Raw genomic sequence first — 18612 nt, 5'->3', positions numbered from 1 at the left:
GGTCCGGAGTTTACGGTTCTGCTGTCGGTACTTTATAAATGATCTCCGCGGAAAATAGCACGTCTCAAACCTTCTGTCTGTCTGTCTGTCTGTCTGTCTGTCTGTCTGTCTGTCTGTCTGTCTGTCTGTCTGTCTGTCTGTCTGTCTGTCTGTCTGTCTGTCTCTGCACGAGGGGCGGAGTCGTGCTTTACTCTCTCACACACACACACACGCACACACACACTTGTGTCAGGGGCATGCAAGGCTTGAAAGTGCGTGCTGCTTGTGACCTGGGTGTTAAAATGCTGGAGATGTCTTCACTTTTTTGTTTTTTAACTGCTTGTTTCAGCACTTGCTTCAGCATAATAAAGCTGATTCTGTATTATAAGACGCTGCTGGAATAGTCGCTTGCTTTGCATGCACTTAAATGTGCTCGCCTTTTGTGGCTGCATGAAGTGAAGTCTCATAAATGTCCTCAAGCGATCAAGTCAATCCTTCGTTTTAGGATCAGCTGTAAAACAGGTGTTTGAAGTTGAAAAGCTTTCATGCACGAGTGCAGTCACCGTCAACTCTTTGGGGGCATCCCAAGTCTCTTATTTGATATGTCCTCACCATCTTAAAGACTTCTCAAAGCTCCTATTTCTGCACTAAAGGAGAACACAATGGCCTTTTTGCTTTGATCTCTGATCCGCCATTAATGAGTTAATCAAAGAACTGAACAAAAAGGGGAGAGAGAGAAGCGAGACAAACACTTTTTTTACATAATTGATCCTCATTTTACATTGAGTCACGCGAGGTTGATACTTCCTGAGTGTCGGGCTTTGATACGAGTTACAACATTTTAATTTTCCCTGAAACATTTAACCGAATAAATAATTTCCAAAAGATACCGTATTCATATTCTGGGTTATTAAATAATGAATTCACAATCACAACATCCATAAATACAGACGCAAATCATGAATAAATAATACGCATATAATAATAAAACGCATCTTGCCATCAAAAATGGACACAGTACAAATACAGAATGCAAGTTACATGTTATTCATATAACTGGGTGTTTTTATTAGTATTAGTACAGACCATAGACTGTATATAAGAAGTGGACGTAGTCATAATTGGTTTGAAAAAATAGAATTTTGCTTTCTTATCTTTATACATAAAGACTATTAGTTTAAAAATGAGAATAATCTGGTGTTAAACATTAAAAAGAAGTGAGCTCGTCAGACCTAGAAACAGTGCGGTAGAGCTGTGGTGACAGCACTGCAGCACTTCTACACCTAACTTGCATGAACAAAATGTCACAGGACTTCTTTTCCTTTCCCGCCCATGTAAACGTGACTGACTATTGAGGCGTTTACCTGGAAGCTGAAGATCTGAGCGGACAGTCCGACTCCTCCTCCCCTCACTTTGACCGAGGCCTGGCCGCTCCTCTCTCCTCCGCTGCCCGTGGTCTCACACACTATCCTGCGGGATCAAGACGTACGATTGTCACTATTACAACTTCAAACGCCGCATCGCTGCTGTATGCCTCCACCCACCATCACGCCATCCCTTTATCTTATTAGCAGAGGACATCTTGGGTTCAAACCAAACACATGTTTTGTCAAGTCAGTGACCTTTTGACCTCTGAATTCTAATCAGTGTGTCCTAAAGCACAAAGTGGACCTTTGTGCAAAATTTGAGGGAATTACACTCGATACGTTCCCCGAGACGCCACTAGAACGTCAGACGTGAGGTCACAGTGACCTTGACCTTTGACCTCCAAACTATAATTTGCTCATCCTTGAATAAAAGGACAACTCGCCTCGAGGAGACTTCGTATCTGCTGTGGATGACGCTGCAGGGGACCCCGGCCACCGTGACCGAGTTCTGGATGTCTTCACTTCTCTGGCCGAGGTTGGAGCCCGAAATAGTCAGGACCGTCCCTCCCTCCACGGGACCGGATACCGGGTCCAGCTGAAACACAAGAGGACCAGATGTTTGAAACGTACATCCTGATTATTGCCTCAGACAGCATAACAGCGCTGACATTAACTGAACGGGAGCAAAGTAAATTCAACAAGACGAGCCCGGATGGAGAAAAATAATAATGTAAAGAACTAAAAAAGAGAATCCTGAGAAAAGCGTTTTGTTCACCTGGAGAGAGAACATTTTAGATCAGATTAGAACCTGCCTCTCAGGCCTTCCGTACATTTCTCCTACTGTCCCTCTCAAAGCAAGAAACACATCTGTAGCGTCTCAGTGCCCCATTGTGTTCCAAAGAAAGGACGAATAACACTTACGAAGTGAATGACGGGCGCGGGGCAGGTGTGTTTGACCTCCTCAGCGCAAGAGTCCCGGTACACACAGCGAGAGCCGGCATCGCCGCCGCACCAGACGCAGCCGTACTTGGGGTCGGCGGTGCGACACCGGCTGCAATCCGACCGCCCCACTGAACAATTGAACAGAGTCACTGAAATAAAAGAGAGACGGGGGAAAGGTCTGTGAGGAAGTGACATTATTTGGCGTCAAACAACACGTCTCGGACACGCCGGCATAAAACACGCACCATACAGATCCTCGGCGCTGTCGATGAGGAAGTAGTTTTTCCTCCTCACGTTGATGGTGGCCAGGTATTCCTCCATCGAGGCAGAGTAGGCGTACTGAAACCAGAACCAGCATACATATTTGTGATGCGGTATATGAGTTGATGGTATGCGCAGCCACGTGCAAAGCAGTTCCAGCATGTGTCACGTTATCTGGCTACGAGAGCTGATGAAACGCACTGATGGAGATGCAGACGTACATGATTTGAGGTTATTGATACGTGTGAAGACAGCGAGGTTTATCGGTTCCTCTCATTGATTTAAAGAGATTTACAGTTAGCGGTGCCACGGATCATAGAACTCACAGTTCCGATCGGATCACAGATCAGAGTCTCAGATCGGATCAGCACAAAAGAAAAAAGGGAACAAATAGAACTTCTAGTTCCCCGATTACATTTTTTTTTGCTGCCGATACTAACTGATGATCATTGACAGTCCATATTAACAGATCCAGATCCTTTGTTGTTTGGTTATAGCAGCTGGTCTACAAGGATCTAGAACATTTGTTGTTGTTTTTGCCACCATCCCAAAAATCATTTCAACCGCTCTGAAGTCTGTAAACCATCAACAATTCTAAATGTTATTGTCACGTTATCAGAGATCAGCGACTAAAAAGCATAAATGACGTCCTGATCACATATTTCAATGAATATTGGTGGATACTGATCGTCGGTAAAGCTGTATTCCACACTGTGATGGTTAATGTTAAACTGTGTCATCACTCTGCGGTTCACATGTGTGAGGAACTGTGAGGGGGATCGTACGGATCACTGATCAACTGTGGTCCGTTACACACACAATTACAGTCATTATGGACGCTACAGGATGGGGGGGTACCCCATCAGATCGGGACTGACAAATGAGGTGTCAATCAAACCGTTCATAAAGAAAAAGAAGACACGAATAGTCCAAGGACTAAACACAACACCACCGAGATGGATCACTGCATTGAGACACGTTCTGACCTGGTGGGGCTGGCAGCTGATAAAGAAGGCTGATGGTTGAGTGGCGTCCGGCTCCACGGAGGCGTCGACCACCACTGACTGATTCTCAACGTCCAGCACACACTCGTAGTCCAGCTTCTCGTCCTAAATGTGAACACCACATACATGGCAGTGAGCGGGCACAGTGAGTACAGTGAGTACTGAAGAGTCACTGCAAAAGCTAATGAAGTCTTTACATAATAATACATTATGCATAAAAACTCCTGTGAACTATAGCTTTTAATTTGAGCCTTAATATCTCTATAACTAGTATTTTTTAATGATTAAAAACATGTAAACAAATCCCTGAACCTTTGTAGCTGAAGCTATACGATTTATGAATAACATGCATGATTACAACTTTAAAAAGGTGCACCCAACGATTCTAGTCCAATACACTTTTTGTCCATCAGTCCGCTGTGAGTGCGCCGTGTTGATACAGTGTGAATGGGAAACAAACAGTACTCCAGTCAGGAGAGGGGAAAGGCCATGGGTGTGTCAAGAGAAAGGCAGTGGGAGCGAGAGGGGACGGTATTATTTGTTTGGGTAGTTGAGTTCAAACATCAGCGATCTTTCTCCAGAATGGCTGACCCCACCTTTAATGCTAAGACAAGATAGTAGATGGCTACATTACCTGAAACAGGTTCAGGTGTTGTCCCACCAGAGTGACCTTCCTCTCCACGTTTACAGGGAGAAGAGAGGAATCCTGAACTTTCTCCACACACGGACACTCCTGAAGAAACATTATAAACCGTTTCAATGAGAAATATCTACACATAAGGGAAAAAAGAAAATACAGCTATACTTTATAAACCTTTATCTACATCCTGCTCGAAGGGATCTCAGTGAACAGGTACACTACACAATCATTTGTACATGGTGGGTCTAAACTGCTGAGAACTTTTGCGTTCTCTTAATTATTCCTCCTTACCAACTATGGAGCTGGGCTTTCCCCAATCCTCCAAATCTATTTAAACAATAACTTAGCGACCACAGTCACAAAAACACACCACATGGATGAGACATCAGACGTTCGAGTGAAACGTTGACTTGAAAATGTCATGATGTTCCTGAGCTCATGGGAGGAAGTGCATCTCTCACTGAGTGGACTGAGTGGAGAGGGTAGAGGAGTCAATAAGACCTGTCGGGTTAAGTGCCTCGAATTTCTCAGTTCCATCCTCGCATCTGAGATGACATTGATTTTGTGATTGGCCTCTCTTGTTGACAGGAGAGCTAGTAAAGATAATCAGTGCAGAATTCAGTATTCGTCATTGTTGGCCTTGCTGTAGAAAGAGGACCAAGTAGTTATATATTTACTGTTGATTAAAGCTGAGATGTTCTTGGGTTAATTATCATGTGTTTTTTTTTTACAGGAAAATGTCCACAGCTTGGGTAATGCACTTTTTAGTCCAAGATCAGAAGATGGATACCACGTTATAATCTGTCCGCCTTGGCTTTCAGTCTCTATGCTAAGCTAAGTGTTCTCTGGCGCTTCATGTTTATCACATATAAATGAGTGGTATCGTTCTCCTCATCCAACTCTCGGCAAGAACAACCTTTCCTTTGAAGTCCCAGTGGAACTGGAGTTAGAGAGTAGATTGTACATAAGAAGTCGACATAGTCCCCGGGGTGTCACCCATCGGTTTGTGGACTGCGGTTTGAAGCATGAGTTTTGTACTTTGTCCGTTGCCATCTTGGTTTTTTGCAACCAGAAATGACAAGGAAGTACAATTGTTGCAATTAACTTTCATGAACTGTAAACACACTGTGAAAAGGGGAAGCTGTAAGACAAAACAAAAACCCGGACGAGCACAGACAACGCATTGGTAGAGACCTGTCAATCACCAGGTAGCCCCACCCTAAAGCATACTCTGCTTTATGGTCTATTTGACTCTAAATGGACCATCATTTACTAAATGAACATCATGCTGTATTGAAGAAGACTTGAAACTAGAGATTGAGACCATAAACTCATGTTTACAATGTTTACTGAGGTAATAAATCAAGAGAGAAGTAGAGTCATTTTCTCATAGACTTCTATACAACCAGAGGAGTCGCCCCCTGATGGACATTAGAGAGAATGCAGGTTTAAGGATCTTCTGCATTGGCTTCACTTTTAAGAGTCAGTTAGAGTGTCTTTAGCTTCTGCTACAATGTCAAATGTTTGATGACCCATCCTGCACTCAGGGGCAATTACGAAAAGTAATCCAATCAAATGTAACTTTGGACAACTAGCTAGCCCAACCGGTCATATAAAACTGCTCTTTGCTGTTTGTGGATAGTAGTTGTTAATACAACTAATAAGGAGAGATAGAAATAAATATGTGTTTGAATATCTGTGGATAAAAACTTTGTTTTCATTTCCAAAAACAATGTGGCTGAGGTCGTACTCATTGACGGGAAGCGGATGTTCGCCGGATGAGAGCGAAGCTCGGGTGCTGGCGGCACGGAGATAGGCCTGGTGCCGTTCTTCTACATGTAATGTGGGGAAGTGTCCCTCCCATCTCTCTCAACAACAAGGGAGGTGTGTGTGTGTGTGTGTGTGTGTGTGTGTGTGAGGAGCAAACAGTCCTCCCTAGCTCCGTATCGCGCTAAACTCTAAGCCCGCCCACTTTCTTTAACACTCCAATCAAATGCGCAGGATTTGATTTAGACCCCTCAGGTGAAATGCACACCGCTGAGATATTCGGTTTAACTGTGAAACACGTTGTTTCACTGGGACTCTAAACAGTTTCTCATGGCGACTGGAGCGTGGTACGATTTCTAGACTAGCTGCACGCGAGGCTTCTGCACTCACCGGAAAATAAGAGTTGGTTGATGAATCTAATTGATAGTCTGCTGCAGACTCAGAGATGGGGTCGATAACTGTTTCAGGTGGTTGTGTGAAGATGGGCGGCTTTTCGCTGGCACCAGCAACGGATGGACCTGTTGCGGAGTCCACGGCGGGCTCCTCCCGCTCACTCGACCACAGAGGCGAGTCATTCTCTTCATAGCTGACCGGAGGAATGGCGTCCTTAGTGTCGCTAACAGAGAGGTCTATTAAACGGGACACTTCTCTGGAGGCGGTCGGGCTTACGTCGGAGGAAGAGCCAAAGGCTTTGCCAGATGGCTCTAAAAACCCCACATCACGGTCTACCTTTTCTCTAGTGCTGCTGGGTAACGTAGTGTGGGGGGTTTTGTCAGTGATATTCCAGCTTTCGGTCTCCTCGTCCTCTGACAAACTTGCAGTGCCACCGTTTCCTTCGGTTGTTCCCTCGCTTGTGGTGGGGGCATCGGTGTGCGTTGTAATGGCCTGGCTGAAGATCTCGACAAAGGGGGCGGTTGTGGCCAGGGTGAGGGGGGAGGTGGGCTTGGCGGTAGGGGTGGTGGGTGGTGTCACTGCGGTGGAGGTTAAAGGGACAGCTGCTGTGGTGGGGGTAGGAGTCTCTGTGAGTGATGGCTGTGTTGTTGTTGTTGCAGCAGCCCGGACAGTAGGAGGTAAAGGGGTCAGATTTCTGGCGGGTGGTGGGATGGTGGGTGTTGGCGGTTTGAACTTGATGATGGAGAAGCACAAGTGTACAAAGCGAGGACAAGAGGGGGACAAGAAAAAAAAAAGCAGGGGAAGACAAAATTAGGATAAAACAGAAAGGGTATGCAAATACATTGAGAAACAACTCATGAGTGGAGAAAAAAAAAAGAAAGATTTATGGTAAAAAAAACAACTAATAAAAAAGACAAACTACACCAAACAGAGTGAAGAGACATAAACACACTAATATGTGCAGCATGTTGCACAGTGCAGTATGATACAAACCGTGTGCATTTTAATGACACTAAAATGTTCCCTAAATATACAGTAAACACTCAGTTTATTACACCTAGCTAAAACCATTGCAGTCAAACACAACTCTCCTACAACTAACCCTACTTTCATAAAGGATGTAATGTTTTGCTTTTGTTAAAACAGTTTAACAAAGGTTTTGATTCAAATGTCTTCCTTGGTCAGAGGCTGCAAATGAGGCTATACTCTAATAATGTGCCCCCTTATTGATGTTAATGATGTTTGACAAAATAAAAATAAAAACCTCAGAATATAAGGTACTACTATTTAACAGACTCAACGTTGACTCACATTGTGGTTGTAGATGGTGACCCCTCGGCTGCAGGTGTGTTGGTGCGTGCAGACGTGCTGGTGGATACACCAGTTACAGCCCCAGCGACTGCTGACGCACCCTTGGCATCTAGCGGAGCACACAGCATGGGTACAGGCAGTGTACAATAAAAAATGCTATTTTCCCCAAAACAACATATAGTGAATGTTTAGGAATGATAATTTAAAAAAAGAAACTATCCATCGATGTGTGTGTGTGTGTGTGTGTGTGTGTGTGTGTGTGTGTGTGTGTGTGTGTGTGTGTGTGTGTGTGTGTGTGTGTGTGTGTGTACTCACGGCCTGCGTCCAGAGAGCTGCTGCACCAAGCTGCAGTTGTAGAAGGTGAATTCGGTCTCCACTACCGTCACGTTAGTGAAACGCAGCGACAGGGCCACCATCACGAACTCTGCATCAGAACGAATATATGTCAACTTCAAAGGATCACAGTGCTGCTTTGGCAGTTTTCTAAATATCCTTGTTGCACTCAACTTTGCGTTCATAGAGGTGTTGCAACTTCCAGCGTCAATTAAAAATCGATCAAAATGGAGCTTCGATATGAAAAGCAGGAAAGTCAATTCTCCCCGTAGTTTTTTATATTCCCGCCCCCCGTCCATTTTTTTGAGTGCACGAGAAAAAAAAAAAAACTACGAAGTAGCGTAGCTTACTGGTAGCCTCCATCTGCACTTTTCTAGACTCCAGACACTGCTGAATTCTGAGATGACAGAGAAACAACAGAACTGGAAAATCCTGCTTCCCTGAAGTAATCAGTGTGGCAAAATTTGGTTTTCCCCGGAAGTTATGTAAACAAGGAACGTTGACAGAAAAACTACAGTTTGCAGGCTATCATACATGCGGGTACTGTACAATGCCTCACCACCACGCATGCTGTTGCCATCTAGCGGCTCAATTGATTGGAAAAATAAATGATTGTTATAACATTTTAGTTATTGTTGTTACACAATCTTCTGGACTCCATATCAGGGCGTTCCAAAGATATCACAAGAATGGGATGGACGTGAAGTCAGAATGACCTTGACCTTTGACCCCCAAATTCTAATGACTTGATCATTGAGTCAAGGTGGACATGGGGACCGAATGTAACGAAATTCGCTCATGAAGTTCCTGAGGACAGACGGACAGACGGACAAAATCAAGATTCCAATAACCTAACAATGGCATAGCTGTCAGTCCTTTTTTTATTGAAAGTCCAATGGAATCATATATTTGGAGTATCGTGACACCCTTAATGTTTTGTGCATACTGAAAAAAAAAAGGTGTCCCATTGGGTACAATTGCTGACCAAATTCAGAAAATACTCACCATCTCCATGAGTAATGGGAGGCAGGCTGCTGGCTTCAGGGGTCAAGCATATCACACCGATGTCAGTGAGTAAAGCAGGAGCTTCCGTGTCTTGGAAAAAGCAAGAGTAGGCCTCTCCTTTTCCTAGACTTGGGAGGCCCTCTACCGACACTGTAATCTGAGGGGAGGGAGACAGAATGGGACAGGGGCGTCAAGAAAAGAGAGGAGGGAGATGGAAAAGAAAAGGAAAGTGATCGGAAACCGATTCCCCCTGCATTACATCGGTTTTCTCCCCGCGGCTGATGTTGTAGAGGCTAAGGCGCTGGATACTGAGGCACTGCTGCGTCTGGTTGAAGCTCCACAGCCACTGGCCCCGCACGGACCCTCGCTGACACTCCCAGCGCTGGCCACACCTGAAACAACACGGAGAGGTGAGAGAAACAAGGAACAGACAATCGTAGACACGGGGGGGCGCGAGCGAGCATTGGCAGTAGCCCCACCGTTACATGTCCACTGACTCACCGTCCCTCCAGGACGCACCAGCCACAGTAGGGGTCTTTGGCGGACAGACAGGATTGACAGTCCAGGTGGTCTCCGCATTCTGCCACCGGAAGCTTCTCGATCTGAAAATGACAGGTAAGAGAGTACTCAAAGACAGATCCATGTGGTGAATTTAGGCGGACACCAGGGGTGTGCTGCTAGTGGTGATCGTGTCATTTTCACCTTCATGGTCTCCTCATAAGACTAATAAAATAAAACATTCTAACACACTTCATCACAAAGGCTGCTGCACTACTTTATCTTTGGAAACTCACTGTATCATCATTCATCATTCCCCGGCATGAACAAGAACAAAGCTATGATTGCTCAGCTCACTCACAATCAGTGTGGAGTCCTTCATTAAGGCATGAGACCTCATAAGAGATTTTTAACTTACATCAGAGTGCCTTGGATTTCTTTTGATTGTTAACCATATCGTTATAGACTTAACATACTGACTGAGTAAGCAGAATAATCATTGCCGTAGTATAACTGTTCGCCAAATCCTGGAGAGCACTTCGGCCTTGGTTATGCTCCGCCCGTTTGCATCCGCTTTGTTAAAAAATGTTTGGATGTGCATGAACATACAAAAAACTCGTCGCAGGGAACCCCTGCAAGGTCCGTGTCCGAGGGTGTGTCGTCACTTTGGTTGTGCGGACACGTAAATTACGCTTCAATGGTTTCCAGTTCCATTTTTCATATGTAACACTCTTTAAAAAAACATAATCGATAGAATAAAAATTACTTTCCATTTGCTTTCATTGTAGCCAATACTACTTAGCTTGTAGCTAACTAGCTTACCTGGATAGGTACAGGCAAGTAATGATTAAATAATGTTAAAGACCAAGTAGTGGTTAAGCCAGCTGCAAGCTGACTGAAAAAGCAGTCTCGCCATTTATAGTTATCCATGTTGACTAGCTAACGTTAACGTTAGCCTTCCAAATTCAAATGTGCGATACTACCCCATCAAATCTAGCAAGATAATTAACCTCTAGTAAGCTAGAGCTTCAAATTTGACACATTTTCTCAGCTACTAATGAGTGTTCAGGTCTATTCCATTATCCATTAACGTTGCTTCTTCTACCACTTGCCTCTTTCAGTGTGTAGGCTTAACTGCATTTTAGTGCTCTTGCAGCTAAGATTATAGTCTAATCATGCTAGTCATTGATTATTGGCTAGGAAAGCGTATTGCCAACCTACTTCAAAATAGCCATAACAATACCAGCTAGCTCACAGATATTCCGCTAGCTAGGTATGATACTAGTTGAGTCTGTGTTATCTTGACAATGAAATTAAAGATTGAAAATAAAACTCAAGGTTCACTTACTGGCTTTTCTCAGAGCTTTGAATTCCTAGATCAACCAAGTTGTGTTTCTTTCTGTTATTTACATACATGCACATAACTACAACATTAATTATCATAGTTATGCAGATGATACTCAGATATATCTAGTCCTCTCACCTGATGACTAAAGCCAGTAAGACTGTAACATTGTTAAAAGCAGATAATCCAATTATCCAAATAATTGGAAGAGCAAAAGTTAATAATAATCACTATTAATAAACTCCAATCTCGGGCTCTAAAAGCCCAAAACCAAGTGTGAAATCTGGTGTTCAGATCTCATTTCACCAGTCATATCACAGCAGTTGCTAAAACAGCCTTCTATCTGAAAAAGAAAGAATGAAGGATCTGGTGTCGCAAAGTGACCATGAGAAGCTCATCCATGCTTTTATTTCCGGGAGGATGAACAATTGCAATGGCTTCTTAATTGGTTTTCCCAGAGGGACCATGAAGCAGAGTTTTACCCAGGACTACGGGAACAGAGCACAGTACTCCAGTTTTGAAAGTTTTACACTGGCTTCTAGTTAGTTACAGAATAGATATTTTTAGCTACTATGTTTGTGTAAGGTACTTATTCTATTTATGTACTATAGCTGTTTTTTATATACTATTCAATCTTCTTATCTTTTTCTACTTTAGTGTTATTTATCTAGCCAGAGAATCTGTGGTTCACTGTCTTTGCTCACACTCATACACAAACTATAATAACATTTCTAACTCCAAGAAACTAAACTTAAATCAGCTCATGCACACATCAGTAGCTCTACTGCAACCTGCAATGCTTGTGATCATATTTTGTTATAGATTCATGTTAAATATAACTTGATTAGATGAAGGCCTTCAGTGGTCTGGGATTGAGACTAGCCATTCAATGTATAGACTGGCAGTGTCCCATACCCATTCATCAGCATCTATGGCTTCCCACACAGACACTCAGTAGGGAGTGTGCCAACACAATGGAGGCCACTTTCCCTGATCAATACCATTGTTATTTCTGACCTATACCTCCTGCTGACTGTTGTACCCATTGCAGCGGGGTTAGTGGCCTTTGACCCCCACAACCAGCTGGCCTCTCGGTTTTCTCTTATGTTCATTGCCTCTTATTCTTTTATCCTATTTCTCTGCGAGAGAGACGCAGCTTGAGGAAGTATCAAAGCCTGAAAAAACTCTGACAAACGATCATTTGTCTGACGATGAATGACAAGCCATGTTCAGATCTTGTGTATGGAGACATCTGGGCAAGTGGTTTAATGGGCAGACGCGCCAAGACGCGCCAAGAAGGGCACGGCTGTTCATACATCTGTTGAGTAGTTCAAAGAAAAGCGAAGGCTATAAACAGAAAATGACATTTCACCACCTCTATAACTGTCCAAAGAAGTGTTACATTTGTATACTTACAGTAGTTTTGGTCATGACGTAGATGTGTGCTCCAGTCTGGTCCAATAAAAGGTCACCCGTTATGGGCGAGTTGAGCTGGATTGTCGTGTTTGCGTATACCTCCACCTGGCCGTCTTGGCCCAGATATACCTGTAGGAAAACATCAGACACTTTGGTGTAAGACTCAAATGAACAACTGACGAAAAAAGGAAAGAAAAAGAATACAAAAAGGAATATCTTCTTCGGCTAACAACTCAAACGCAAATCAAATCACACTTGGGCAGGAATCGCAGCAGAAGTGGCCGTGAATGTGATTACGGCAAAGCCAAATCTAATATGAAGCACAGGAAGACACCTCTGGCTTAAGTGATTCCCAGGCCCTCAAACTCTCATGTTACCTCATGTTGATGGGATTAGCAGAGGTTTCCATGCCTCTTTCCAGAAGGCTCTCACTTGATTGCTGTGAACAGGATGGAGAATCAGTTGTCCCATTAGGGGATGCACTCAATGCATAATGGCATGGGAAGTAGCTCTGTTACGGGCGGCGACTTTTATGCAGCTTTGCATGTCACATTTTCTAAAGAATGCGATGCTGTATTGAAGATGCGATACCTGTGCAACAGGTGTGTGACTGGATTAAGGCTCGGGAGACAAACGGGAAGATATTGGTTGATCAACTAGCTCAACATTTTGGTAAACAGTGTAATGCATGAACGCACTGAAAGTTATTTTTTTTGTGAACTGAATATATCAGTTTGCAACTAACGAACGCGAGCGTTGTTAACTCTTGGGGCGGTCGATGCTCGTTACAGCCCCGTGCTCTCAGAAAAACATTTGTGCGCGCGACGCGAAAAAGGTTTGATGGCCTTTTTGTTCACCCGTATCAAGTGCGCGCGCCTGGTTTTTACATTCATTGGCAATGGAAATCTTGAATCTCAGGCTCCCTGGAGGTCAGCATAGCGGTTTCGCCCTGCTTTCAGAGTTTGTGCTAACACTCACCTAGCTTTAGCTTCATATTTTAACTGCACATATTCACACACACACACACACACACACACACACACACACACACACACACACACACACACACACACACACACACACACACACACACACACACACACACACACACACACACACACACACACACACACACACAAATTTGTCCTGCTGTTATACCATAATCCTGTTACAGTAGCTTACTTCAGATGGCTACATGGAGTGCTGCTTTGATCTGCTACCGAAAAGCACAATGTCTCCCCCTCTCTCATTTGCACACACATCAAACACTCACACATACACGCACACACTGTAAAAACAGACCTACTACACCTCTGCAGCGTTATGTCTACAATCAGCCTACATGTGACTATCACATACAGATGTTGCTGAAAAAGGTGGCGATACACAGCAGTTTCTGGACAACACTGGAGAAAGCAGTACTTAGAACTTGACAAGCAAGGCATATAACAAATATTTTTTCAGGAAATACACTCTGCTAGTCTTCCCAAAAGAATACATAAATATCACTATCTTAACACATGCTCAAAGATGGCACGGGATCATGGCGGTATGCTAGTCTGTGTATGTTGGAAAACTGAGTGCTGGAATGACTGGAATCTACCAGTAGCTGTAGCCGTGTAGAAGTGTATGGGAACTGGCAAAGACTTTGGTTGCGAAAGTTTTACGTAGTCTGAGGCATGTTTGCTTTGCTAAGAAATAATGTTGATCCTTAGACGTGTTAGGCAGTGACAGACACATTGGGTAGGGCTGAAAATAAGGAAACTGCTGTAATAGGAAATTTGTTTTGTGGTCTGAATTTTTCTCTGTTATCCCAATGATGTGTCCCAGGGCTTTTCCCTGTCTCCCTCCCAGTGCATGCTGGGGCATGCTTAAAGAATTCAAAGCACTACGTGGAGATGAGCTACCTTGTGCAGAGTCCCTTTGGAGTCTCCGAGGAAGGCGATGCTGTGTCCATCTCTGACACTGACGGCCACCGCAGTGAGAAGGGCGGCCGTGGTGTGCCAGGCGGCCCTGGCCTCCAGCGGCGCCCGGCTCGCCATGGGACTGGGGGTGTGGTCGGAGCCGCAGGGGTACGCCTTGAGGGTGTTCTGCAACACATGAGGGAAAGTTCGATTGATCTTACGTATGTATTTAAACTGAACGCACCAAAAATACTTTTGTTTTATTGCTCTTAATATGTCAAACACCTAAGCTTCAGACTAACAAGTTCATGTTCCCATTCTTTCCTGCTGTTGCCTGAGGAGCCTTCAAACGCTCTTGATACTCTGTAAAAGTATTGCGCCACAGATTAAAGCAGACTCATACAGACACAGGCCACTGGCTGTTTTGGTTTTGCAAAACAAACGCTTTTTAAATCCTGCTTTCTGGTAAGTCTCAAAGCTCCGGCTGCACATAATTGGCCCTGAAGGAGGAAGTAGAATGAGACATCTTTAGTTAGTCTAAAGAGAGTTTATCAAAAAAAAAGAAAGAAAGATGGCTTATCGTTGTTTAAAGGGGAACTGTGATCTAATACATCCTCTCCTCATTCAATCATCTCTCTGTCATTCAGCGTTTCCTTTTCTTCTTTCTCCCTGTCGCTGTGTGTACTAATCTTTCTATTCCCATGTGCGTGCCCCCCCCCTCGTTCTCTCAACCATAATCTCTATTTTCTTATGTCAGTGGGTTTAAAAAAAACTCCCTTGTCAGAGCTCATTAAGCAGCAGCACAGCAGCTCAGGGTTAGCTTGGTGTATTGATCCCTAATGGTCCCATTAAATGCTTCTGAGGGCTGGCAGGACCTGGGCGACAGCAGAGGGGCTCACCGGAGCGCTGCAGCTGGGAAAAGCTACTCCTGGGGCATCTGGGAGTTGTGGGCTTTCCAACCAGGGCCTCATTACAATGCCTTCATTCTTCCTGTTGCTAAAGTTAATCTGGGCAATCCAGTCATCCCTTGTTACTGGGCTGTGCTTTCCGTTTTGTCTTTTTTTAACCACCGAAACCAATTGAGTCAATATACTAAAGGTACATAAAGACAGCAGTATATAGTTCGTCATGATGCCCTACTCTATGGCCCGCATCCATGCTCTAACAAGCAGTCAAAGCAGAAAAAAAACCCAGCATGCAATCCTGCTCTCGTTATTGACAAAATCAGTTTTAAAAAGCCCATCTCTCCGTCACGGAAACAGTCAGCTTCCTTCCCTGTCCTTCATCCGCCACATCCTTACCATGGGCAGGTTGGCGCAGCTGGACTTGACCTCGTACTCTATGTAGGCCACCTCTCCTCTTCCCTCCACCCGGCCGTCCTGGGTGTAACAGAGGTCGCGGGTGGAGTCGATGTGTCCGTCGAGCTCATCCAGCGGGTACACGCACAGAGCCGAGGCATCCAAGGCGGCGTTGTTTGTGGAGCCGCCGCGGGTGGAAAAGACTCCCAGCAGATCCTCGCCTTCCCGGCCGACGCCTTGTCCCACCTGTTGCAACAAAGGCATGGGAAAACAACTCGGTTCAACACAGCCAGCATCAGTAATACCTTGATGTTAAACCATTTCTGAAAGACTTGAAATTCACATACACCAAGTAGTTAGGATAAAGTACCTGGGCAGCCTGGAGCAGGTTGTAATTCCTGGAGGGAGAGGAAGTGGATCGGCAGACCAGAGGAACTTCCACGTAGGAATAGTAGGAGGTGTCGTCCAGGCACACTCTGGCGGCATAGGTCCGGTACTCCCTCGATGCAGACTTGATGTCGCGGCGGTAAAACAAGAAGTACACGAACGTGCGCCTCGTGAACGCCATCACGAAGTGGTGATCGTATTCAGACAGGCGCCCGGCCACCGCTAGCTTGGCCGTCTCCTCGTAAGAGAAGACGGGCTCTGATGAGAGGTGGCGGGTGGAGATGGGTGGGTGGCTGGCAGTGTAGCCCCTACCCACGTACATCACTGTCCTCTCACCGCCGCGAAGCTCCACCACCAGCCCCACGGTTGACACCAACGGGTCATTGGCGGCGACGTACTGCGTGTCCACGGGCCTCTCGGTGGAGAAGCGGACCTTCTTGATCGACGCCAGGCTGCGTTTCTGGCAGGTGCCCTGGTGGATGCTGCCGCAGGTGATCAACTCCAGCGCCTTCGGATCCACCAGAAGTAGTTTGTTGTGGTTGCTGGTTCTCCTGGCTTGGGGACAGTTGGACTCGGTCACTGGGGGGAGGCAGTCCTTGCTGTCGCTCACGGGACCGGTCGTCTCCTCCAGCTCCAGCCGGAGTCCGTCCGATCCGTCCAGCTGGAAGAGGTGGTCCCTGGCCCCCACGTACACCGTCCCCACGGAGGGGTCTGGGTGGAGCACCAGGTGCTGGAATTCAGTGTCATTGCGGGAGAAGCGAGGGTAGGAGCGACCGCGGGCTGTGGCGAAGACGATGAGGAGTAAGAGCAGGGTGGGGTTCAGAGCCTTCCCATGTGGCATGGCAAATATTCTGAGGAAAGAAACGGAGCAGTTTAGAGGCCTTCACTAGCAGATGTTTGAGGTTAAAAGCTGCTTCTATATAGTTGAGTACAGTGCAAGTTTAAGAGTTTTAGAGAGAAATATTAAGATGTGATGAGAAGAAGTTTTCACTGTTGTACGGGCCGACATGTTCCAACACACACACACACGTTTTTCTACTCCTGTTTCAGTTGCTGCTGCTTAAAAAAAAGGACAGTGCCAAGCTGTTGTAGGAATGGATGTAGTACCACAGACAGGCTTGGGAAGGTGGGAAGTATTGAGAGACAGTTTAGTTTTGATCTTTTCTTTGAATGAGAAAATGTAAAAAGACAAAAGGAAAAAAATCGACGTTATGTCCAATGAAGTAGCAATCTTACTGGATACACCATGCTGTTGTAAGTGATGTAAATCTACATTACAAGGTAATTGATTTTCCAGTTTTAACTGATCTTTCCATAAATTGTTATCTTTTACCAACAGACAATGCAGTGCGTAGAGGTAGACCTACTTGCTGTGACTAACTACTACAGTACCTTCACAGTACGTATGACTATTTACATTATTTAAATGTGTTTTTACATATATTCTTTAGTAAATATTTCATTTTATAGAATTTATACAAATATTTAATTAATATTGACATAATGTGCTGCGGGTCAATTATAATTTTTTCATCACTTCTTGTTAACGGTTTCGAGGATCCCATAAAGATAGAATTTCTTATGTAGGCTTTTGGGACGTGTTCCCAGGAGTACATTGTTTTTTTCTGGATTTCTGTTCTAGTATGTGTGAAATATCTGACCAGTAGATTTGTATTTATTTATTTTTTTACATATAAAGAATACATGTGTACGATTGGAATCATTTCCCCACATTCCCTCGATGGTCGATGGTGTTCCTATGTATCTTATATTCATCTCCCAAGCATATTCCTGCCAATAGAGTGATCTAATGCAGAGGAAAATATCTTTGAAGCTCTGCTTGTTCTCAGTTCCGACTCCCATTTATATTTGAGTCGTTTTGTCTTTTTCTATTCATGTTTAGTCTCCCAGTTTCTGACAAAGGGGTGGAGATCCCAGAGAGCTTTAAAACTTCTCAAATAGTCTGTCACTTGCCAATATCGATACAAGTTATTACTACAGACAGATTTTTCAAAAGAAACCTTCCTTCGTCATTATACATTCTGTAAAACTTCCCATGTCTTGAAAGTATCATCGATGTAGTTTGGAGTAAAATCTCTATGTATACTGTATGTATATAGAGTAGTAATGTATTCTAAAACGTTTTATAATGAGAGAAAACCCAACAAGTTGGACTCAAGCTTCCGTTTGGGGCTCATCATGTTGTTCGTCCTCAATAAAATTGCTTTTACACGATGTTGCCTTGTGAAGATGTTCTTGCTGAACTAAACGTGCACGGCTCTGTGGTGTGCAAGCGGTGGACAGATTTGCATTTGTGACGTTTTTCCTCCCGCCCCTCTGTCAGTTTCATCTGGGATCTAAAATATTAACAAATGGCCTCGGGCCCTTACAGCTGGAGCATTCAAAAACAATAACTCTCACTCCCCCATTTGGACAGCCATCACTCAACACCTCTGGAGAGGAGAGTGGTTTGTGGACACTGAGAGCCTTTCGCATTAAGAGATAAAAACCTATTTAATTATTGAACAGGTTCCTCAGACCTCTCGCTGACCTTACAGGGAAAAGTTGCATAGAAATGCATAGCTCCCGTTCACCGTATAGCATTTGGAGCGAGCTTTAAACCGGGGATGTGTAAGAGCTCTTAACAGAATTAAGCTTCTTTCGCAGTTCCCTCTACATCACTACATTACTGGGATAACCTTTCAGGCTAGAGATGGGGCAAGATGATGTTTAATGCAACACTTAATGGTGCAACCGCCATG

The 18612-nt window shown here is 44.5% G+C and overlaps 1 protein-coding gene across 1 annotated transcript in view; it reads right to left on the bottom strand.

The window, feature by feature from the left end:
• Positions 1-16691, bottom strand: part of plxnb1a (plexin b1a) — a gene marked incomplete at both ends in the record, with an annotated part of 33715 nt that extends 17024 nt beyond the window's left edge. Inside the window, 16 exons of the mRNA XM_079172299.1 lie at positions 1344-1449; positions 1790-1941; positions 2268-2437; positions 2534-2627; positions 3536-3658; positions 4188-4286; positions 6351-7085; positions 7665-7773; positions 7980-8088; positions 9003-9159; positions 9262-9394; positions 9504-9604; positions 12262-12390; positions 14169-14351; positions 15467-15709; positions 15834-16691. Of these exons, the coding sequence (XP_079028425.1) occupies positions 1344-1449; positions 1790-1941; positions 2268-2437; positions 2534-2627; positions 3536-3658; positions 4188-4286; positions 6351-7085; positions 7665-7773; positions 7980-8088; positions 9003-9159; positions 9262-9394; positions 9504-9604; positions 12262-12390; positions 14169-14351; positions 15467-15709; positions 15834-16691 (3501 nt within the window). The remainder of the gene's footprint in view (positions 1-1343; positions 1450-1789; positions 1942-2267; positions 2438-2533; positions 2628-3535; positions 3659-4187; positions 4287-6350; positions 7086-7664; positions 7774-7979; positions 8089-9002; positions 9160-9261; positions 9395-9503; positions 9605-12261; positions 12391-14168; positions 14352-15466; positions 15710-15833) is intronic.
• Between the last annotated feature and the right edge of the window lie 1921 nt (positions 16692-18612).

This window comes from Pholis gunnellus (genome assembly GCF_910591455.1).
Source record: "Pholis gunnellus genome assembly, chromosome: 2".
NCBI classification, from domain to species: Eukaryota; Metazoa; Chordata; class Actinopteri; order Perciformes; family Pholidae; genus Pholis; species Pholis gunnellus.
The sequence above is the reverse complement of the archived record's forward strand: the minus strand, read 5'-3'. Positions and strand labels throughout refer to the sequence as shown.